This window comes from Trachypithecus francoisi, unplaced genomic scaffold (assembly GCF_009764315.1).
Source record: "Trachypithecus francoisi isolate TF-2019V2 unplaced genomic scaffold, Tfra_2.0 Lachesis_group16, whole genome shotgun sequence".
Taxonomy (NCBI): Eukaryota; Metazoa; Chordata; class Mammalia; order Primates; family Cercopithecidae; genus Trachypithecus; species Trachypithecus francoisi.
In genome coordinates this window covers 85,741,248-85,764,987 of record NW_022681461.1, presented here as the reverse complement: position 1 = coordinate 85,764,987, position 23,740 = coordinate 85,741,248, and the positions used below count along the sequence as shown (strand labels likewise).

At 39.0% G+C, this 23,740-nt stretch overlaps 2 protein-coding genes across 4 annotated transcripts in view; both read left to right on the top strand.

Moving 5' to 3' along the window:
• The window catches only part of TMEFF1 (transmembrane protein with EGF like and two follistatin like domains 1), a 101,869-nt gene extending 92,618 nt beyond the window's left edge, over positions 1–9,251 (top strand). The window contains exons 9-11 of one of the 3 annotated variants that reach the window (XM_033237959.1): positions 3,464–3,622; positions 7,773–7,933; positions 9,170–9,251. In XM_033237959.1, coding sequence (XP_033093850.1) covers positions 3,464–3,622; positions 7,773–7,926 — 313 coding nt within the window. In that variant the 3' untranslated portion in view covers positions 7,927–7,933; positions 9,170–9,251. Of the gene's footprint in view, positions 1–3,463; positions 3,623–7,493; positions 8,620–9,169 lie in introns of those variants that run through there. The other 2 variants (XM_033237958.1, XM_033237960.1) reach the window with 2 other exon arrangements.
• CAVIN4 (caveolae associated protein 4) lies at positions 8,930–20,996 on the top strand. Its single transcript, XM_033237961.1, has 2 exons — positions 8,930–9,526; positions 16,728–20,996. The coding sequence occupies exons 1-2, from the start codon at positions 9,125–9,127 to the stop codon at positions 17,433–17,435; spliced, it is 1,110 nt and encodes a 369-aa protein (XP_033093852.1). The 5' UTR covers positions 8,930–9,124; the 3' UTR covers positions 17,436–20,996.
• The last annotated feature ends 2,744 nt before the right edge of the window (positions 20,997–23,740 follow it).

The following is a 23,740-nucleotide window of genomic DNA, read 5'->3' as shown; positions in this document are numbered from 1 at the left end:
CTGCTCTGAATGATCATTTGCAAGTTTTTGTGTGAACATGTTTTAATTTCACTTGGGTAAAGTTTAGTGGTAGAATTGCTGGGCCAAATAGTAACCCAGTGTTTAACATTTTGAGGAACTGCCAGACCGTTTTCCAAAGTGGCTGCACCGTTTTACATGCCCTACAGTACCTTCGTCAACACTTGTAATTATCTGACTTTTTGATTTAGGCCATCTTAGTAACTATAAAAACTGGTATATATGTTGGCTTTGATTTTTATTTCCATGATGGCTAATGATGTTGAGCATCTTTTTATGTGCTTATTGGCTATTTGTATATCTTCTCTGGAGAAACGTCAGTATATATCCTTTACTCTTTTATTTTATTTTTTGGCTATGATAGAGTTGTATTAGTTCTTTATATGTTCTAGCTATAAGTCCCTTATCAGATATATGGAACTTACATTTTTTTTCGATTTTGTGAGTTGTCTTTTTACTTTCTTGATAATGTCCTTAAGTACAAAAGATTTTAATTTTGATTTAGTGCTACTTATCTTTTGTTGTTGTTGTTGTTGCTTTTGCTTTTTGGTGTCATATCTAATAAATTGTTGCCTAATCTAAAGTGATAAAGATTTACTCCTATGTTTTATTCTCTTTTTAAAATTAAATGTATTTAAAAATTGACAAAATTACGTATATATATAATGTACATCGTGTTTGGAAAATATATACATTGTGAAATGTCTAATCAAGCTGATTAACATATGCATTACCTCAAATCGTTACCACTTTTGTGGTGAGAGCACTTAAAATCCTCAGCATTTTCCAAGAATACACTACATTGTTAACTATAGTCACCATGTTGTACACTACATCTCTTGAACTTATTCCTCCCATCTAACTGAAATTTAGTATCCCCTGACCAACATGTCCTCAACCACCTCCTACCACCCCAGTTCCTGGTAACCACTATTCTACTCTACTTCTATGAGATCAACTATTTTAGGTTCCACATATGAGTTAGATCACTTAGTATTTGTCTTCTGTGCTTGGCTTATTTCACTTAATATAATGCTCTCTGCAGGTCCATCCATGCAAATGATAGGATTTCCTTCTTTTTTTTATGGCTGAATAGTATTCTATTTTGTATATATACCTCATTATTTTATCCATTTATTTGTTAATGGACACCTAGATTGAATCCATATCTTAGCTATTGTGATAGTGCTGTAATAAACATAGGAGTGCAGATATTTCTTTGATACACTGATTTTATTTCCTTTAGTTATATACCCAGTAATGAGATTGCTGGATCATATGGTAGTTATATTTTTAATTTTTTGAGGAACTTCCATACGATTTTCCATGATAATTGTATCTTATGTTTTTTCTTCAGAGTTTTGTAGTTTTAGCTCTTACAATTAGATCTGTGATCCATTTTGAGGCAATTTTTGTGTGTGACACGAGGAAGAGGTCTAGCTTCATCCTTTCGCATGTGGCTATCCAGTTAGCACCATTTGTTGAAGAGATGATTCTTTCCTCATTGAGTTATCTTAGCACCCTTGTCGAAATCAATTGACCATAGATGTATGGGTTTATTTCTAGGCTCTCAATTCTCTTCCATGATCTATATACCTGCCCACTGCTTGTGGGTTTTTTTGTTTGTTTGTTTGTTTGTTTGTTTGTTTTCTGGGAAGCATAGAGCCCAATGTGAAATGTACTGGGAAGTGTCTAGGAACTTCAAGGACTGGATTGGTAGACTTGTGCCACCACTGGATTTCCCTGTTTCCCTCCTCCCACATTTCTTTTTTGTTGTTTTAATGTGTGCTTTGTGATAAGCTGCCTCAAATTCTTTTGTTAATGAGTTGTGGGACATTAATAAATACTATTTTTGTACTTCAAATGTTTTATTAATCAGTTCTAACTGAAGACTGGCTAATTTATACATTTCACTGCTGTCAGCTTAAAAATGTAAATTGTCTGTTAAGTGTCTTAAATATTTCTCCCTGTCAAATTATCATCAGCTGATACAGTTCCCTTTTTAATCTACTTTTAATTGGAAATCAGATAATTTCTAAGATTAGCGCCTATAGCTTATCCCCTTGACTGCTTGACATTGTTTCTGTCATTAATAACTTATTTTCATCTTACCCCTGCATCTTACATGTTTATATTTTATACACTAAAAAGTGTCTTGCATATAATTTGATGCTATGTTCAGAGAACTGTAAATGTTTATACCTTTTTTTCCAATAGTCTAATTTTCAGGTACCTAGCCCTAAGCAGTAACACTAACTATAGAAAGGTGCATATTCACCAAGGTGTTTACCACATCTAATTTATAATTGTGAAAAATTGAAAATAACTGACATGTCTTAGAATTGGGAATAGATAAGCTAGCTATATTATAGTCACTGGATGGAGTATTTCTATTTTGAAATTATATGTATCTATTTTGAAAAAAATGCTAAGAAAGTAGATTTTAGGTGTTCTCACCACAAACATGATAACTATACGAGGTAATGCATATATTAATTAGCTTGATTTAGGCATCCCACAATGTCTGTACATTTCCAAATATCATGTTGTACATCAGCGGTCCCCAACCTTTTGTCACCAGGGACTAGTTTCATGGAAGACAGTTTTTCCATGGACTGGGGGTTGGGGGTGGGGGTGATGGTTTGGGGATAATTCAAGTGCATTACATTTATTGTGTGCTTTGTTTCTATTATTATTACATGGTAATACATAATGAAATAATTATACAACTCACCATAATGTAGAATTGGTGGGAGCTCTGAGCTTGTTTTTCCTGCAATTAGACAGTCCCATCTGGGGGTGATGGGAGACAGTGACAGATCATCAGGCATTAGATTCTCATAAGGAGCAGTCAACCTTGTGTGCGCAGTTCACAATAGGGTTTGTGCTCCTATGAGAATCTTAATGCCAGTGATGATCTGAGAGGAGGCAGAACTTGGGTAGTAATGTGAATGAAGGGGAGTGGCTGTAAATACAGAGAAGCTTTGCTTACTTGCCCACCACTTACCTCTTGTTGTGTGGCCTGGGGGCTGAGGACCCCTATTGTACATGATAAATATATGTAATTTTATTTGTCAATTTTTAAGCAAATTTAATTTTAAAAATGAAAAAAAGGAGTAAATCTTTGTGGCCTTAGATTAGGCAATACTTTTTTAGATTTGACACCAAAAGCAAAAGCAAGAATAACAAAATGGATGTATATTAACAATATTCAGCAACTTTAAAATTAATGTGATATAACTTAGATGAAAGAAGCACTATGTAGGCATATCAAAAAGACAGTAGGGAAATATACAAATGACATTTTCCCCCCAGATTGTAGGAAAGTGCTTGATTTCCTATTCCTGTTTAAATTTTATTACTGTTTTGTATTTTTTAATGTAAAAGCTTGGGAGTATCAAAATTTGTAATTTTCAGAGGAATATATATATTTTTCCTTTTTCAGATGTGAATCTGGCTACACTGGACAGCACTGTGAAAAGACAGACTTTAGTATTCTCTATGTAGTGCCAAGTAGGCAAAAGCTCACTCATGTTCTTATTGCAGCAATTATTGGAGCTGTACAGATCGCCATCATAGTAGCAATTGTAATGTGCATAACAAGGTAGGTAATGATGTAAGAAATATCAGCTTTAAATTAGAGGCAGGCAACTGTTTATTTATAGATGCTTTGAGGCCACCAATCTATTAGGAAAAATCCTATGATCAGTTCCCAGAGGTTTTCAGTGGTCTCTCTCTATCCTTCTCCTTTAGAATACAGGCAAGGACTAATTCCCAGTCTTACAAGTATATCTGGGTGACAAGCAGAGAGGGAGTGAGAGTAGTCAATGAGATAAAGGAATTTAGGGATCTGGAGAATTGTATACAGTCTTTGAGCACTATATTCTGGGAAAATAATATTAGTAGCAATTTTTTTTTCTTTTCTTTCTTTCTTTTTTTTTCTTTTTTAAGAGACAGGGCATCACTCTATCATCCGGGCTGGAGTGCAGTAGCAATTAGAGCTTACTGCAGCCTCGAATTCCTGGGCTCAAGTGATCCTCCAGAGTAGCTGAGACTATAGGTGTGAACCACCATGACTGGCTTAGAATTTCTAGAATGGTCTGCACATGCATAGAAGAGCCATGCAGAAAATTTTTAAGCCCTGCACAACTGCAGGGTGTTTTATGCCCTAAGAATGTACTTTACTCACAGTTATAGTAAGAAAGGAAGAAATCAGAGGCTGAAGATAATTTTATTGTGATATCACTGTGTTAACATTACTTCATTTTCTGGATTGCAGCAATAAGTAATAAGCTTTAAAATTCTCTGTTATAAATAAAACCATTTGTCATAAATTAAATGACTTATTTGGATTGCAATGGCATAAAATGAGTCTTTTCTAAACTGAGTGGAAATACATAAGTCAGACTGAACTGGACCTGAGAAAAGCCAGAGTAAATCCAGCAAGTTCGTGTTGTCTTTGTGCTTTCCCAGTCTAATGTCTTTTCTTCCTGCTTACCTCTTTCTTTAAGATTCAGTTCAGAAGTCTCATAAGCATCATATCTCCACTTCCCTGCATTATTCTGGGCAGAGGGTTGAAGCATATCAAATACAGATATTGGCAGGCCATAATGGATTTATGGCCCTTCTATCCAAGGTCTGGATAGAAGCCAGACCTTCAGTAGTCTCAGCCATCTGGAGGTGAAATGATAAATCTAGAAATGATAAAAAAAAGTTCTCCAAGTAACAGATATTTTTCATAACACCTAGGCACTAAAGTCAGTGAGCTTTATTTCACAGAACAGATGATCTGCCCTTAGGCAAGACTACTGAATATAAAATTGGACGGTAGATCAAAGTAGGGACATAATCATGTAACAAATAATGATAACAGGAAGAGAAGATAGGGAAAAAACATTTAACAGCAGGACTGGCTATAGCCATTTAGTGTAGACTCAGAGGTTAAGTAATTTGCCTGTAGTCATCCAACTAGTAAGTGGAATTGTCTGGATTTGGATTCAGTTTGATTCCCATTCAGTCTTCTTTCCACTGAAAGGTTCCATGTTGAGTCATCTTGGGAAACATCTTTGCCCAATATGACCATGTCATGGGAGCAGGGTTCAAACTTGATTTTGTAGCAGTTTAGGGTTTTTGAGCAGGGAAAGGACTTGGTATAACCATTTTTTCAGAGTATTAATGAGTCATCAGAAAAATTCACTGGAGTAGTGAACATGTGAGGTAGGGGGAAGACCATTTAAGACATTATTAGAGTTAAATAGGAGTGAGGTAACAAATGATTTGGAAGGCAGAAGAAAAATTAAGGTAAAGTAAGGGAAGATGTTTGAGGCCTGGAGATAGTGCCTTTGTTTGAGACAGGGTCTCACTCTGTCACTCAGGCTGGAATGCAGTGCATGGTCTTGGATCATTGCAACCTCAACCTTCTGGGCTTACCTCAATCTCCCGAGTGGCTGAGACTACAGGCATGTGCCACCATGCCTGGCTAATTTTTGTATTTTTTTTGTAGAGACTGGGTTTGGCCATGTTGCTGAGGTTGGTCTTCCACTCCTAGGCTCAAGTGATCTGCCTGTCTCGGTCTCCCAAAGTGCTGGGATTGTGCCCAGCCAGATAGTGCCATTTTTAAGAGAATCAAAGGATGTTAGAGTCAATGGGAAGCAACTTTGAGTTCAACCCCTTCATTTAGAGAAGTCGGGAAACTGAAGCCCTGAGATAAGAAGTACCTCGGTCTAAGGTCCTAGAGCTACGAAAGCCCCCTTACAACAGTCCTTTACCCAACTCTGTCCTTCAGTGCTATAATGCTCAACTACTCAATTAAAATTACCTGGCAGGCCGTTTTGAAGTAGGTACCCTCTAGTTTATACTCTAGATCCCTCCTTGTTGCCCTCACAGCCACTTAGACATCACAGTGTATTTCTAACTGTGTCACAGTGTCTTCACTGCCCACTGTCTCTAACGATTGAAGAGTCATCTCATTGAATTTATCACAGATTTCTCCTGGAGGCCTGTCTTTTTATTATGGTATTTCCTCCCCTAGAATGTCTTAATGTCTTGCTATCTTGGATTTAGAATATTTAGAATATATATGTACTTATGGATTTATTTCCATTGAATGTTTAAGTATCTCTCCCACACAGTCCATTATGGGACAGCTGTTGACATATACCATGGCGGCTGTCACATGGGAGGAATCTTCTTTAAAAGGATGTTCCCACTGACTTGTTTATCAAGACTGCATGAGTCAGTTTTTCTTCTTTTCTTCTTGGAATCTCCTCTCATGTTTTCAGACTCATAGAATGACAGATTGGCAGGAACCTGGAACATCACCTTAGCTAAACGCCCTGATTTTATAGATTTAAAAACCATGGCACTAGGAAATTGGAACTTTTCCAAGGTCATGGTGAGTTAGTGATAGTAAAAGAGGGTTGCTTGATCTGTCAACTAGTTTTCTCATTTATGAAATGGAGATGATTCTAACTCTATCTACCTCATACTTTTAAAATGAAGATTAGTGAGGTAAAACCATATACAAAATGGAAGTATTGTCAACACTTTTAAATCAAGGCAAAGCTGTACTCTTTGAAATTGAACAAAATGAGGAGTACTCATTGTTATAAGACTTTCTTTCCAGTTTGTAAATTTCTTGCTGGCAGAGATTTTAGAACCTAGTCCAACTTCTAATTTATTTTTTACATTTAGGAGAATTGAGGTTGCACAGTTAGTTATTAGCAGAGCCCAGAATTCATCTCAGCCCCCTTATTCCACATTGCAAAGCACAGCACCTTGTGTTTGCAATCTAGTGTGCAGGCACAAGAGCAGTTCCAACACAGTGAGATTTGTACTGCTGTTGAGAAACATGGTAAAATGAGAGCAGAGTTAAAGAATGTCCCTCATCTTCAGTGTGGCAGTTGCTTATGGGCTTCTGTGGTTTGGCCCAGGAGGGTGTGGACAGCTTCTTTTGAGTCATTGTCTAAAATCAGTAGATATTCCTGTGTATTCATAGCTGAGGTTAATAAGCACACTTCTTCCTGATTTCTGCCTTCATCTAACCTGTTCTTGTCATTTTTGAGCTGTCTTGTCATAATGCTCAGGGAAAGTACATAGGCCAGAGTCCTTTCTACTGCAGGGGTTTCATATTATCAGTCACTGTGACTAGGGAGTTTCTAGGCTGGAGGAAGGGTGGGATATCTGTCAGGGGTGCATATATAGTAGCATAGACACTTGGAATGAATTTTGCTTGTGCCAGTACCTATATTACATATCTAATCCTCTCAACTCCCAGCTTTGTAGGGGAGGTAGCGGTCCGAATTGTGTTCATCTTCATCTTGTCTTGCAACAGATACCATCTCATTTCCCTTTCATGTAATTGCTTGCAATGTGGCTTTGTGTGCAAAATGTGTATTACTTTGGAAACATTTGAAATATTCTAAACAAAATCATCAAAACAATATTTTTCTCTTTTTCTTTTTTTAATGCAACAGAAAATGCCCCAAAAACAATAGAGGACGTCGACAGAAGCAAAACCTAGGTCATTTTACTTCAGATACATCATCCAGAATGGTTTAAACTGATGACTTTTATATGTACACTGACCATGTGATGTACATTTATTATGTCTTTTTTTAAAGAATGGAAATATTTATTTCAGAGGCCTTATTTTTGGACATTTTTAGTGTAGTACTGTTGGCTCGTATTTAGAATATTCAGCTACAACAGTTTTGGACTGTTTAGTAGTCTTTGTTTTATGTTTTTAAATACAGAAATTGCTTTCACAAATTTGTACCACATGGTAATTATGAGACTTGTTCTTTACCCATGGAATGTAATATTTTTGCAAAGATGGACTACTTCACAAATGGTTATAAAGTCATATCCACTTCTTCCACAATGACCACAGCAAATGACCAAGCATGAACTAAAGGTAAAGATGTTTACAGATTACTTTTCTTACAAAAAAAAAAAATCTAGAAGACACTGTGTTTAAATAGATATCTAAATGTTTTTGAGATTTAGTAACTGATTTTTTAGACACTGCCTATCGCATGAACTGTAAAGCTGTGTGTGTTAGGTGTAAAATATTTATAAGATATATGGACTGGGGAATTTGATTATTCCTCCCTTTGAAAAAATAATTCTAATAATTTGAACAAGTATGTTAGTAATGATGGAAGAGATCATTGAAAAGTAGATTTAGATATTGTGAGAATAGGCTGTTTAACAGATTGGAATAAAGCCTACTCTACCAGTTAAACTACTTTAATACACATTCATTTTTCAAGAAAATATTTGTTTTAACATAAATAAACAAATCGTATCAGTGTTTGTGAATAAAATACAAAAATGATTGTTAATGATTGGTGCTCTTAAATAAGAGTGAGCTTAAAATTTATCCAAGACCTCTATCCAAATTTGTCCTGTAGTAATAGCTTAATATTCATAGATTGTTGGTGTTTAAAGATCTGAAGTGTGAGTAGAATGTATTCAGCTGTTTAACATGTAGTTTAGATATTCAAAAGTATGCATGTAGAATTTAAAGAATATGTTTAAAATTATTAATTTTAATATTTTGTTTGGAAAAGCATGTTATAATATAATGTTTTCACTATATGGCCTCTTTTGGTGTGTTTATTTACTAAATTTTTTGATATTGGTGTTTCAGTATATTTAATGTATGAAATTAGTAGAAAAAGCAGATTTTATTTCAGAATTCCCCTTTACTGTTACAAATACTGATTGAAATTATCTAAAGGCAAAAGCTTTACCCAACATTTGGAGTTTGCTTTTTTGATCATTTGGCTTCTAGGTTTAATATTAGTTACATGGTGGCTTTAGTGAACTTTTTAAAAAAGCTTTCCTCTTCTACCCACACAGTCTTATTTGAGTCCCTTAGTCAGTCAGCAAGCATGTTTGGAACAGTCCCCGGTACTTTGCAAGGGTTCAGATTGCAGAACAGTCACATATGGGTATTTGTAGTTATAAATACTTGACCGTTCTCCAGGGGTGGGGTTTCCAACTCTTTAAACAACCCTGTTGCCTGTTACCAAGCTGACTTTTTGCTCCAAGTGCCAGAATTGATTGTGGTTAGGACATCTTACGCTGAGAAATAAATAAAATGGAACATAATGGGTCTGCTTCAAATGCTGATAAAATCCACCAGAATCGCCTGTCGAGTGTTACAGAAGATGAAGACGCTGCTCTTACCATTGTGACTGTGCTGGACAAAGTAGCCTCCATCGTGGACAGTGTGCAGGCAAGCCAGAAGAGAATAGAAGAGAGACACAGGGAAATGGAAAATGCCATAAAATCTGTCCAGATTGACCTGTTGAAGCTTTCACAGTCACATAGCAATACAGGGCATATCATTAACAAGTTGTTTGAGAAAACCCGAAAAGTTAGTGCTCACATTAAAGATGTGAAAGCCCGGGTAGAGAAGCAACAAATTCATGTTAAAAAAGTTGAAGTCAAACAAGAGGAAATAATGAAGAAAAACAAATTTCGCGTGGTAATATTCCAGGTAAGCTTGCACTTGTGTTCAGCTTGCTTATTCTAATCTCTTGCATCTTTTAATTGCCAACAAGTCATATCAGAGGTTTCCAGTGTCACATCTTAACTATTGTATGTATTAATACAATGGAGTTCTGTATTAGCAGCAATCTCAGGATAAAACCATTTCTGTGTTAACCAAAGTGCTATCTATCATTTTGGAATTTTGAGCTTCTCAACCATTTCATGTAATATGAACTGTGGCTCATAGCTTAGGCTATTTCTTGCCTTTGAAACTTAATATTGGTAAGTCCCTTTCAGCATATTAGCCTTATTAGCATGGTGCCCTCTCATAGACTTTGCAAATGTTAGAACTAGAAGAAGACGCAGAAGCCTCTAGTTTAAAACACCTCTTTGTTCTCTAAAAGAAGAAACTGACAACCAGTAGCTCCACAATGTGGTTTTTTTCGCTTATGTGGAGAGCCTGGAAAGGCCTAAACAGTAGATATAAACTTTTCAGAATGTGATTTGTGTGTTGGAATTTTTGCATATAGATCACAATGATAGCTATTTTCCAATGAACAATGAGGCAATTATTCTTATTTTTCTTATTGTTACAGTAATTCAAATATATGAGTCACATAAATAATTTCCCATGTTTGATTACAAAGTCTTTTTACTTAAGTGAGTTAATATAATATTTTGTGTGTGGCATTGTGTATTGAGCTAAGTTCCCATATTCTGTGCTTGGCACTCATATTTTTGGAAATAGGAACATATTCATGGCAAATGCGTAATATCTTTGGCATATTTTTAAAACTCTTACAGTTAAAAGGAAAAAAATTGAACATTCCTTCACAGTAGAAATGTGGGAAACTGTCATTATCAGGCAGTTTACAAAACACAAGTAAGAATAAAATTCTACTTTCACTTATTTAACTGTTGGCAGTTATTAAAACCTATACCAAGAGGTTAATTTAAGAATTGGAAAAAAACACTTTCATATTCTGTTGGTAGAAATATTAATTGATAAAACATTTTTGAAAGGCAAATTTGGTAGTATGTATTAAGAAATTTAAAAATTCACAAACTTTTTGGTCCCAAAATTTCATGTCAAAGAATTTGTTCTATGCATAAAATCAGGAATGTGTGCAGGAATGCTCACTGTGCATATAAAGTGTTATTTTTTAAAATGACACCTGTATTTTAAAAATGAGTACTTATGTACATAGGAAAAAAAACTAGAAGATTATAAACTAAATGAAATGGGAACACAGTTGGATTATGTAGAAGATAATTTGTAAAACACTAGGGATGTGGCCTATAACTCCCCATGGCATTCTTTACACATTAGGCAATTCTCCATAGCCCTCTCTTGACTGATAAGGTTACACTGGGATGGTAGAGTGGTATTTTAGGTCTGTTTTTAAAAGCTTGTAGGTTATTTAGGAAAAATAATAGGGAGGAGAGTGAAGAGTTGCTTATTTCAAAGGTAGATAGGGCAGACTATGCCATTTTAAGTTCTTTATCATTTCCCTTTCCTTTCATGTCCCTGGAAGTCCTTCTATAGGCTTAAAAATTTGGGAGGAAAAAAAATGCCTGGGCAATGTGGCAAAACCCCGTCTCTACAAAAATAGAAAAGTTAACCAGGTGTGTTGTCGCGTGCCTGTGTTCCCTGCTATTCAGGAGGCTGAGGTGGGAGGGTCACCTTTGGGGAGATTGAGGCTACACTGAGCCATGATTGTGCCACTGCAGTCCAGCCTGGGTGATAGTGAGAACCTGTCTTAAGAAAAAAAATTGAAAAATTGAAAAAAAATCAGTCACCTGATTTTCAGAGGCCAGTTCCAGTGTAGTGGGAAATGTAGTATCCATTCTTCGATTTGCCTTCTGAAGATGTTCGGAATTGTGGGTATATCTTACCCTCCACTGGCATGGGCGCATGGCCAGGAAACATATTCGGCATTCACAACTGCTGAGAACCTTTGTGCAAAGCAGTGGACTAAGTGCCAATTAAGATTTACAAAAGCAAGAGCAAAGAAGTTTCTGAAAAGTTTCCATTGACTCTGTTCATTGACATAACTCTTCCTTAAACTTTAAGATGTTTCTATATTCACCTGTGTAGTCCCTGTAACTAACTGCTGATTGTTCTTTTCTTTGATCCTTTGCAGTTATTTAAAGCAACTGAAGGGTCCTAGTTTAGGGCACATCTCTTTTCTTGTAAGAAATAATGCCATGAAGATTCTGTATAGTTAAGTTGTTCAGAGTAAGCAGCAGTTCGTCAAAAAGTAATTGCTATCATTTATAATGGGAAAGCTTGTAGAGAAAAGAATAATGGACATAGAACTCTGATTCAAAGATGCATTAGATTTTAGAACACTGTATACATGGTCACATGGTTATTCTTGGCAGTTAAAATTAGTTATAATTAATCATCATAGTTAAGGTATATAAATGGTTATATTGAGATTGCCCCTTCTGCTAAAATTAACTTGAAACTAAGCAATTCAGCCGTAGTAAACATTACCTATTTCTTATACATTTATTATTTCTCTTCGAACATACTATATCTTCACTAATAAGCCTCAGACTTTTGTATATTCAAAATTTCCCTAGCTATATTACTTTGAGAGCTTCTTTGGAGGTTCTAGGAGGGGAGCACAGCTACTCGTATACTCTTGACCAAAGACCAGTCCTCCTCTATCGTGGATGGTCGTCCTCTTTGACCAAGTGTGCGGTTTCGAGAGGGATGCATATGGAGCAGTGAGGGAGGAAGGGGACACCCACTTAGTCAGCCAGATCAGCTGAATCAATCCTGGCAATCAGTGGGGTGACAGATGTTGCAGCCACTTGCCCTCACATCCCGTAGCTATATTACTTTGATGTTCAATCCAGCCCACAGTACTCTGATGCACAGTATTCATTCTGTTACAAAAATGGTCTTTTTACCTGGAGTTTTATATTAAAAGATGCAGTTATATTTGGAAGTCAACATAATTCAACATCTATAATCTTCATTTATAACAGTCTATTAGCTCGTGATAGCTCTGTCTCATTGGAGTTGCAACTAATAGATCTACATAACAAGTACTTTTTTGTGACTCTACCCCTGTTTTGTTTTACTTTAAAGACTGATTTTATATTATTTGTTGTGTACTTAAAGGAGGGTATGTGATTCCTGGGCTAAGCTATATCTGATTTCTTCACAGCAAGATTGTGTTTTTTCCCCCACCTAACAGTAATTAACTTTTGGCTCTTTCCCTTTCTAATTATACCTTCTCAGGCCGTGCCAACCCACATTGTGTTGCTGAAGCTACTCCCTGCAGCAGGTGTCAGGAAAGGAGAGGAATACTTCCACTGCTTCTAACTGATTCATCAGAGAGTTATGAGACGCCCACCCCTGCCTTTTTTTAGCTCCTAGACACTCTAATCCTATAGCCAAAGAATTTAATTTTAAATAAGTATCAAAAGAAATAAGGTTCCAGGGATATCTTCTTGACTATCAGGCTGATAGGTTTTGGAATATGCATACATGTGTTTTGTATATATTTATATATTTTTTGATTGAATAGATTTAATCTGGATCTCATGTGGGGGCACAGTTTCTTTTAGAAATTTTAACTTGTGGTTCAGTTAAAAATCTCATAATTTTTCAACTTTTGTCTGTTTAGTTTGAGAAATGCTCCCTATTCAGTTGGGTTCCTCTAGCTGCTGTGGTTGGGCTGGCTCTCAAGGTTTCCAGTGTGTGTCATGTCCCAAATCCAGTTCTCATCCTTATTCTTTTGACACATTTGGCACGATTGGACCTTCTCTCTCTCTCTCTCTCTCTCTCTCTCTCTCTTTCTCTCTCTCTCTCTTTCTCTTTCTCTCTTTAAAGAGACAGGGTCTTGGTCTGTTGCCCAGGGTGGAGTTCTATGGTGCAGTCATAGGTTACTGCAGCCTCCAACACCTGGGGGCAAACGATCTTCCCTCTTCAGCCTTCCAAGTAGCAGGGTCTACAGGTGTGCATCACCTTGCCTGGTTACACTTTAAAATTTTCGTAGAGACGAGGTCTCACTTTGTTGCCTGGACTTGGCCTCAAGTGATCCTCCCACCTCAGCCTCCCAAAATGTTGGGATTATAGGTATGAGACACCTTAACCAGCCCCTCCCTTTCTCCTTGAAACTTCTTTCCTCTGGACTTCTGGGGTTACTACGCTTTTTGGGAGTTCCCCCTGCCTCACTGGCTGTTTGTCCTTTTTTTTTTCTTTTCTCATTTCTTCCTTCTACCAGTCCAAAATCCATGCTGTGTAACACCCATGTTCAAAAATTCTCAAAAATATTTTTAATAACATATTTGACAGCAAGACCTAACTTGGCCTGAAATTATTCAGTAGAAAAACCTGACCTAAAGTAGCAGGAGGCTATTTCTAGCTTTTATCCCAACTTAGTGTGAATATTCATATTTTTTGCCACAGAAATGTTTCTTCCAAGATCTTGCTGGGAATGTTATGTAATAAATCATATTATTTCCAAAGTTTGAAATATTCTGAATTCTGAAACACACCTTGGTGCCAAAGAGTTTTGAGTAAAACAGAGCATAGATCCATTCACTTAGTTTCTTTGTGATCTCTTTCATCTGGTCTCATGACTTTAATTCCATCTTTACATCAGTGACTCCTAAATTTGGATGTCTAGCCCAGCCCTCTCTTCTGAATTCCAGACTCATCTACTCAGCTGCCTGCTCAGTGCCTCTGCTTGCATGGCTAGTGGGTGTCTCCAAGACAGTGTGTTCAGATCCCATCCTTCCCCTCCAGTCTCTTCCTCCTCCTGTCTCCCCCATCTCAATTAATGGCAGATCTATCTTTCATCTGCTCAGGCCATGTACTTGAGGATCATTCTTGACACTCTGGCACTCCACATCCAGATCTAGCAGCAAATCTTGTTGGCTCCTGCCTTCAAAGCAGCTCCAAATCAGACTGCTTCTCACCCCCACCCTGTCAGCAACCTCACCCAGTGCTCCCTTGCCTCAGTGCCCTCCACCTGTTCACCCTGCTTCTTTTCCTGCCCCTACACTCTGTTTTCAACAGAGTGATCCTTTTATCATGTGGGGCAAATCCCGGCACTACTCTCGTGCAAACCATTCATTCATTCATTCATTCATTTTTTTAGACGGAGTCTTGCTTTGTCACCCAGGCTGGAGGGCAGTGGCACAATCTCAGCTCACTGCAACCTCCGTCTCCTGGGTTCAAGCGATTCTCCTGCCTCAGGCTCCTGAGTAGATGGGATTATAGGCATGTGCCACCGCTCCCGGCTAATTTTTGTATTTTTAGTAGAGACTTTCGCCATGTTGGCCATACTTCTCTTGATCTCCTGACCTCAGGTGATCCCCCTGCCTCGGCCTTCCAGAGTGCTGGGATTACAGGCATGAGCCACTGCACCTGGCTTCCTATCAGGCTTTTAGAAGACTTCCTGTTATGCTTAGACCTCACCATTGGATACAGAGCATTGCGTGACCTGGACCACCTGCTATCTCTCTTACCCTCTTGCCTCCCCTTCTTGCCCTTTCATCACTCTGCTGTCACCACACGGCCCTCCCCACTGTTTCTCTGTTCTTCCCAGATCTATATGCAGCCTTCAGGACTAGGCTCAGGTGTCACCGTAGGAGTGAGGCCTTTCCGACCACTGTAGTTCAAACAGCACCTCCTTGTCACTGCATATTCCCCTTCCCCGCTTTAGTTCTCACCTTAGTGTGTATCTTGCCATCTAACGTGCTGTATAGATTTTACTTGTTTGTCCCTCTCCGATAATATAAGCTTTTTCACTCTTTTGTCTTCAAAGAAGCTTCACAGTTTTTAGAACCAGAAAATTTACTGGTTTGTGGTGGTGCTTAATCACTTTGTTGAAGGAAGGTGTACACCTGTTTGATCCAATAATCATTCATTGAGTATGCCTACTATGTTCAAGACAGTCTGATAGATGCTGGGCATAAAACATAAATAAGACACATGATCTCTGCTTTCAAGGAATCTGGAGAAGACCTCTGGGAGACACATATTTTTGAGTAAAGCTTCAATTCAAACTGTGATAAATGTAATAAACAGAGGATGTATGTGTAAATTTGAGATAGAGTTAGCCACTTGGGGAAGTTGGGGACACTTGGATTATTGAAGAAAGATTTCATTTACAAAGCCAAAAAGAGGTGAAAGGGGACCTAAGATGTCAGAAACTTCTGGGTACGGTAGCATGTGCCTGTAGTTCCAGCTACTTGGGAGACTGAAGCAGGAGGATTCCTTGAGTCTAGGAGTTCGAGTCCAGCCTGAGTAATGTTGTAAGACCCCGTCTTTATGAAAAAAAGAAGATACCAGAAATCACATATACATAGAGGGATGAAAACATCTTGTGCTTGAGGAATTGAGAGTGATTGTATGTTTCTGGGCTGGAAGAATGGGAAAGTAGATTTAGCTAAAGCTGAGGAGCCTTCTCATCATACTGGACAATTTGAACTCTTCGTTGAGTATTGATGAGCTCTCCAAAGTTTAAAGCAGAGAAAAGATGTGATCAAAGCTATGCTTTAGTAATATTTCTCAGAAAATACTTAGGTGATGTTCTGGAGGTAGAAGGATCAGTGAGGAGGCATTGCAGAAGTTAGGACTGAGATGACAAGGGCCAGAATCAAGACATTGGTAGAGGGAATGAGGAAGGAGGAGGGAACGGACAAGTTGTTAGGCAGTATTACCAACAAAGCTTGGTGACTGGTTGGATATGGAATGAGAAGGAGAGGAAATATTTGGGATGGTGATTAAGGAGTTTCTATCTTATGTGGCACCTGGATGGGTGTTAGTGCTGAGAGGTAAGGGAAAGAAGTAGAAATGGAGAGAATGGTGGATGGGCCTTGATTTTTGGATTTGGTAAGTTCAAGGTGACTGTGTTACGTCAAACTGTGGAGCAGTCTGCCCATCATTCACACATGTGTCTTCATCTTAGGAGAGAGGGAAAGTGAAGATAAAATACATGTGAGTTTACTTACAATTGGATCTGAAAAATGGAGTGGTTAAGGTTGCCCAGGGTGAGCCTGGGAGATGAAGAAAAGGAAAGGGCCAAGGTAAGAGAAATCCTAAGAAATGCTAACATTTAAGGAGCAGGCAGAGGATACACAGCCCATGGAAAAGATTTACAAGGCATGGCCAAAAGGTAAAAGAGCTGATCTGTAGTGCAAAGGAAGCACTAATATGCTTTGTTTTTTCTCTCCTTCAGGAGAAGTTTCGGTGTCCAACATCCCTGTCTGTTGTTAAAGACAGAAACCTAACTGAGAATCAAGAAGAGGAGGAGGATGATGTCTTTGATCCCCCAATAGATCTCTCTTCAGATGAAGAATATTATGTTGAAGAAAGCAGATCTGCCAGGCTTAGGAAGTCAGGCAAGGAGCGCATTGATAATATCAAGAAGGCATTTTCCAAAGAAAACATGCAGAAGACACGGCAAAATTTGGACAAGAAAGTGAACAGAATTAGAACTAGAATAGTGACCCCAGAGAGGAGAGAGAGGCTAAGACAGTCAGGAGAGAGGCTGAGACAGTCAGGGGAGAGGCTGAGACAGTCAGGGGAGAGGCTGAGACAGTCAGGGGAGAGGTTTAAAAAATCTATTTCTAATGCAGCTCCCTCAAAGGAGGCTTTTAAGATGCGTAGCCTCAGGAAAGGCAAGGACCGAACAGTGGCCGAAAGTGAGGAATGTGCCAGGGAGATGGGTGTGGACATCATTGCCAGGAGCGAGTCTCTGGGCCCCATCAGTGAGCTCTACTCTGATGAGCTCAGTGAACCAGAACATGAGGCAGCCAGGCCGGTGTATCCTGCCCACGAAGAAAGGGAAATCCCCACCCCTGAGCCTGTAAAAGTTACTTTTAAATCTCAGGTGAAAGTAGAGGATGATGAATCTCTTTTGTTAGATTTAAAGCACTCATCGTAAAGAGGAATTAAGTATATCCTAAATATGAAACTCCCAATCATGCAGTTTTAGTTTGAATAGTGTAGTCATCTACATTTCTGTGCCATGTAGGAAAACATAAATTTATGTTTTTTTCTTATCTTTAAAATCTTGAAGATAATATAAATATTATTTTCACTCTTTTTCATGGCAGCTGTGGATTTTTTAGTTCCTTTCTCTTGTCCACTAGAAAAATAGTTTCCTAGGTTGGGCCAGTTACATGTTTGGTAAGGGCAACTTTGCAGCCATCATTTGCAAGAGAACTCTAAATATTGGTTAGGATTGATACTGTGGCCAGCCTCAAAGGGGAGTAACTCATGTATGGGTTATATCATCCAAATGTTCAGATCAACAGATTTGTTAGTAGCAATCACACCCCTTTTTTGATGCTTTCACATTAAAAAATTGAAGTTTTGGACTGGAGCATTTGGTTATAGTATCATAGCTTTACTTATAAGAAAGCCCTGGGCAAGTTATCTGCTTATTCTCATCAGTAAAAAAGGAGAGGGTTGGCCTCTGCTGCCCACCTCAGAGGACTGTTGTGATGATCAAAGGAAATGGCACACATTCTGGGGGAATAAGAAGCGCACCCAGAGAAAACAAGCCTCACCAGTTCTTCAAAAACAGAATTGAAAGAGTTATACCTTCTGAAAAAGACCTAACCACCAATCAATAAGGTCCTAGGTTGGACAGAAACTAAAACTGGTCTTCAGAAGCCTGTTCACAGAATCAGGAGTGAAAAATAAATAAATATTTGGGTGACCACTTTTTCATCAGACTAACTAAACCTTGGGTTTTAGTTGGGTCTCAAAATGTTCCCTGGCCAAACCCTTTCTAATTTCCTTTTGATTAAGATCTTTAGTGGACTATAGCACTAATTTGTTTGAGCAGTATGAGGCATAAAATTGTGACTATGCTTCTAAAGTCGGCCCTGATGCATTGGGTTTGGAAATGACCGCAAATATCCCTGTTAGTTCCTGAGTGTACCCTTCAGGGTCCAACTGTCCAAAACAGTGTTGATAGGAGTTTATCATATCTGCTTTGGGAGGAAGCCAGATTCCCCTTATCTGTTAGCTTTAGATGGTGGAATCCAGGAAGTAGAACAATGTCTATTGTTGCTAAAGAAAGAAAGAAATGGGCCGGGCGTGGTGGCTCATGAGAATAATCCCAGCACTTTGGGAGGTTGAGGCGGGTGAATCACCTGAGGTCAGGAGTTCAAGACTAGCCTGACCAACATGGCGAAACCTGACTCTACTAAAAATTCAAAAATTAGCCAGGAGTGGTGGCATGTGCCTGTCCCAGCTACTCAAGGAGGCTGAGACAGGAGCATTGCTTGAACCCAGGAGGCGGAGGTTACAGCGAGCCGAGATTGTGCCATTGCACTCAAGCCTGGGCGACAGCAATACTCTGTCTCAAAAAAATAAAAAAATAAAGAAATGGTAATACTGGTTCTGTACTTGTAGGATGTTTAATATAGCATGGTGTTGTACTAGAGAAGAAATGATGAAATTGTTGAATTTGAAGAATTGGGACAACAATCAGCTCTCCCACTTTTTTTGTCACTTTCAGATCATTTTGTGGATAATCATGTGGTAGTTGAAATAATAAGTTGTACATATATACACACAGGCATACATAAATCGGCTTGAAAATATTTGACTCAGTTACTCAGATGTTTGGGTTTGGGAGTCTGATTCAGCATCATTTCCTCTTCACCCTACATGAATACATAAAATGATAAATCATTCATCTTGTTACCTTTTTATATTGAAAACTAAAGTGTATACAACATTGGATAACACTTTCAAATGAATAATTTTAAAATGTTTTTATGACATTTTGGAAAAATCTTGGATGCCTAATCACATATTTTCTTAAGAGCCATAATAAATTTGAATTTAAGAAAATGTTATTACAACATTTGATGTTAGTGTCCTATAAATATTTTTACTAATAATGCAAACAGTGAATGTAAAGAAGTTACAAGCTTTTTCTTTTTTCTAGTCCTGTGTAGAATAAATATCAGTTGGCCCGGAATATTTTTCTGCAAACATTACTGTCAGGGAATTTTTATAAAGTCAGTTTGCTTACTGATTCATTATATAACCAGACTTGACATTTTATGGGACATTACACATCTAGCTGTATTTGAATTTTGATGAGAAGGGAGTTATAACCTGGTCAGCTCTTCATCGTGGTAGACTTTGTGCAACCCCAAAACACTGAACAGTTTCATGTCCTGGAATTTTATTGTAACCTTGTACTGCTTTCTTGGTACTTGCTTCTGTCTCTCTACATTTCTTCCCATATTTGGGACATTCCCAAATTCTACATTTATAATTTATTATCCCTTTAACTTAATTTTCTTGATATAAAAATAATGGGCTGCAAACTCACATGTCCCATTTGATATAAGGAATATTCTAGTCAGTGTTCCTATTTTAAAAGTTTCAGGTAACAGGGACAGATTATTTTACTTACTCATCTGTATTTTAGAAATTATACATACCAGATTTTAAACGATGTATTCAAATAAAACCATTAGCAAGATTCCTTGCTCTGAGACAGAACAGTGCAGCATCTATAGACACCAGGGGGCAGAGAGCTCCATAGGCTCTTCTGCAGAATAGACAGGATAGAGCAGGGGGGTGCAAGTCTGTCTCCGGCACGTGATGATCCAGGTCTTTCTGTGAGTGGTTGATAGCCTGATTCTAGCTTACAGGTTAGAGAAGCAGGGCAAACAACAAAGTACATGAGAATTGAAGGCCGGGTGTGGTAGTTTATGCCTGTAATCCCAGCACTTTGGGAGGCCAAGTTGGGCGGATCACTTGAGTTCAAGACCATCCTGGCCAACAGGGTGAAACCACGTCTCTACTAAAAATACAAAAATTAGCTGGGCATGGCAGTGTGCGTCTGTAATCCCAGCTACTTGGGAGGCTGAGGCAGGAGACTCACTTGAACCCGAAAGGTGGAGGTTGCAGTGAGCCGAGATGACACCACTGCACTCCAGCCTGGGCAACAGAGTGAGACTCCTCAAGAAAAGAAAAAAAGAAAAAGAAAAGTACATTCAGCTTGCTGAAAATGTACTTGTGGGGTGTGTTTGTGTGTGTGTGTGTGTGTGTGAGAGAGAGAGAGAGATAATTCCCTGAAGCCTCCATAAGTTAAAAATACAAATCAAGATAAAAATACAAAACATTTTTGATTTCATTCTTTACCTTCCATGCCCATTAAAGGGTTTGGTTTAGACCAAGACCTGCAGTTCATTGTGATTCTATCAGCTAAAAAGCATGGGTCATGTTACGTAAAATATTCCACAGAACCGTTGTTAACTGCAGTTCCATTACATTAAATCATTGGGCTCATTTTTATTCTGAGACATGTTTACTGTAGCTTCTCTTATTGAACCCTGCTAAGAAAATTATAGATCATGATTCCTAAATCGGCAGAGTGACCATTGTGGTTTCACCCTCAATTCTGTTTGAATTTGGGGCATGCTAGTCCCTGGTCTGTAGTGAATAAAAAATGAAAAAACTTCATGCTAAATTTTGTGTGTTGTTCTTATGGCCACCTCTGAGTTATGTTGTCTCAGGATTTATAGTTGCCCTTCCCAGGTCAGAATCTGTCATTGTATTTCATAAGCAGTGGCTAGGAGATCTAGGATAACCACGACTTCACTGTGCATCTCTTAGGACATCCAAAGATCCCTGAGAGGGTAGACTGGAGTGGCAGAATATCCTCAAATTCGAATTAACTTTGGGCATCTTCCTAAAATCAACCACTTTTGTCAAAAGGCCCTCCCCAAATGCTCTGCCACTTGATGCCTTTGCCCATGCTGTATGTCTTGGAGCACCACTTCCCCTTTCATTCTGAGAGATGCCTTTCAAGTTCACTGAGAATGTCAATTTCCTAATTTTAGCTTTCCCTGGTCCCTTCATCCCCTAGGAAGGGCATGACTACTCCATATTTTACACACACAGAGATTCTATGTGAGGCACTGAGGAGTCAAAGATGAGCAGAAGTTCCTTCTTCCCCACCCTTTCCTATCCCGTATCTCAGGCTCACAGTTCTGGGAAACAAGCAAAAATTCAGCAGTGTGACTAGTGCTATGTATCAGATGATGGAACTGTGGAAATGGAAGCTGTTGATAGAGTATTTTGATTATGCATCTACCCTAGCACTTGCATGGTATCGCAGTTTATTTGTGTAACTGTCTTCTAGACTAGACTGTGCTTCTTAAGGTCAGGGACTGCATTTTACTCATCTTTGGGTCACCAGCACTTGGAGAGCTTCCCAAGTGCTAGCCGTCTGTATCATGAATCCAGAGGTGAAAGACGTGGTCCCTATGCTTAAGGAACTTTTCCCTTGGTGGAGGAGATAGACACATCATGCTCAGATTGCAGAAAGGATGATAGGAGAACATAGAGGAAAAATATCTCATAATCTGGGGAAATGCTGTCAGGGAAAACTAGAAAGTGTTGCTTGGCATTTGAAGGCCATTTGAGTCAAGAATAGAATTCAAGGCAAGATGCAGCTAGAGAGATTGTATGAAGGTGTTGTGAGATTTATGTCAAAGGCCATAGAGAGCCATTGAGAGGTTTTAAAGGATGTCCTGTTAACAGACCAGAGGCAGACGGACCAGTTGGTAGGGGCCTTGAATTTTTCCAGGTAAGAGGAGTACCTAACGTAAAGCAGTAACTGAGCTATGGAGGGGTCAGCTTGGCTGTGGGTTGTGATGGGAACAAATGACTGCCAGGTTTCTGAGTTGGGCGAGTCACAAGTGGTGCCACTCACTGGGACAGGAAATATAAAGTGTTCTAATACAGCCCTCTCCTGATGCTTCTGTCTCTCCTCTGACAGCCTTCATTACTCATCCCTCAGTGTGGCTGAGGAACAAAAGGGAACTATGCCCATACTCCAGAAGTTCCCCTTCTAGAGTTCTGCCCAGTCCAGCTGTTGTGGCTCCCACCTATGCGTGAAGAAGCCTCCTTTGAAGGGACCCTTTTCTGGCTCTAGCAGGTGCCTTGCCATCTCCACCAAGATGTGAAAGTCCTTGGGAAGCAGAACTGCCTTGCAGATCTAAGGCCATTGTGAAAGCTGCTTTCTCATCTGTGTCTTTGCTCAAGGCCGAATTTCTGTTTCTGTTTGTGTGGTCCAAAGAGAGGTTACTTCTGATTCTTAGAATGGATTATAATTTTCTAATCTCATTTTTTTGTTGGGCACCTGAGGATTCCAGACAAAGCTGTGCTTTATTCCATCTGACATCACAATAACAGTTGCTGTGACCAGCTGCAAAGGCCAGGGCCAGTTGCCCAGGTTCATGTATCTTCTCCAGTCACCTGCCATGGTGGCAGCAAGAGCCTCGATCTCATTGTGGGTACTTGTTTTCAAATTTAATCCCGCCATGTCTGTCATATTAGATATGAGTCATGGCACCAAAAATGTATCAGAGGTTCAAGGTGGGTTTGATGCAACCCATTCTTCTTCCCCTCCAAGTTTCTGGTTTATGGAGAGTTCATACAAGGATTATCAGCAAAATGAAGAACACCTTTATTACAGGCTGGGCATGTGTTCAATAAATCCCCCCAAAGTAGGGCCCTTAGTAAATTCAGCTGGCGAATGTGGCTTAGGCCCTCCCTGGGACCTGCGTGCTCTGATGTGGTGGTAAGTGAGCAAGGTTTGCAAAGCAGGAGCAGAGTCCATTTTCTCAGCTAGCAGTGAAGCCTGCAGGCCTGCTCACATCTTCAGTCAGGGAGAGCAATGGGGATGGAGTGCCTTCCCTTTGTGGTCACCTCCAACTCAAGTGAGCAGGTAGCAAGGAGAGGGAAGGCTGAGAGACCACGGCCTCTGGGACAGAACATAGGGTCCAGTTTGAAGCCACAGCCTCGTTTGCACTTTTCAGGCCTACTATGCAGAGTTAAACAGAGCCCTCTGAACCTAGCTGCTCCATGTTGAGCATCCCTAATCCAAAAATCCAAAACCTGAAATGCTCCTAAATCCAAAACTTCTTGAGTGAGGACAAGACATTTTAAGGAAATGGTCAACCTGTGTAATGCAAATATTCTAAAATAATAAAAAAAAAATACCTGAAACACTTCTCCCAAATACTTGTTCCCAAGCATTCAGTTACAGGATACTCAGCCTGTAGTGCTTCTGAGGCCTGTTGTGGACACACCGAATTGAGGTACCTGCGTCTTCGCAGGGACCAAGTGAGGACCAAGTGGAAGGTAGGCAAGTTGGATATTACAGATTCCAGCCCAGAGACGAAGGCTGGATAACACATTTGTTGA

Bases quoted from the DNA above. Each gene is read 5' to 3' on its own strand.
- CAVIN4 (XM_033237961.1), top strand. From the start codon at position 9,125: ATGGAACATAATGGGTCTGCTTCAAATGCTGATAAAATCCACCAGAAT. The intron at 9,527-16,727 runs GTAAGCTTGCAC...TCTCTCCTTCAG, and splicing joins TTCGCGTGGTAATATTCCAG to GAGAAGTTTCGGTGTCCAAC.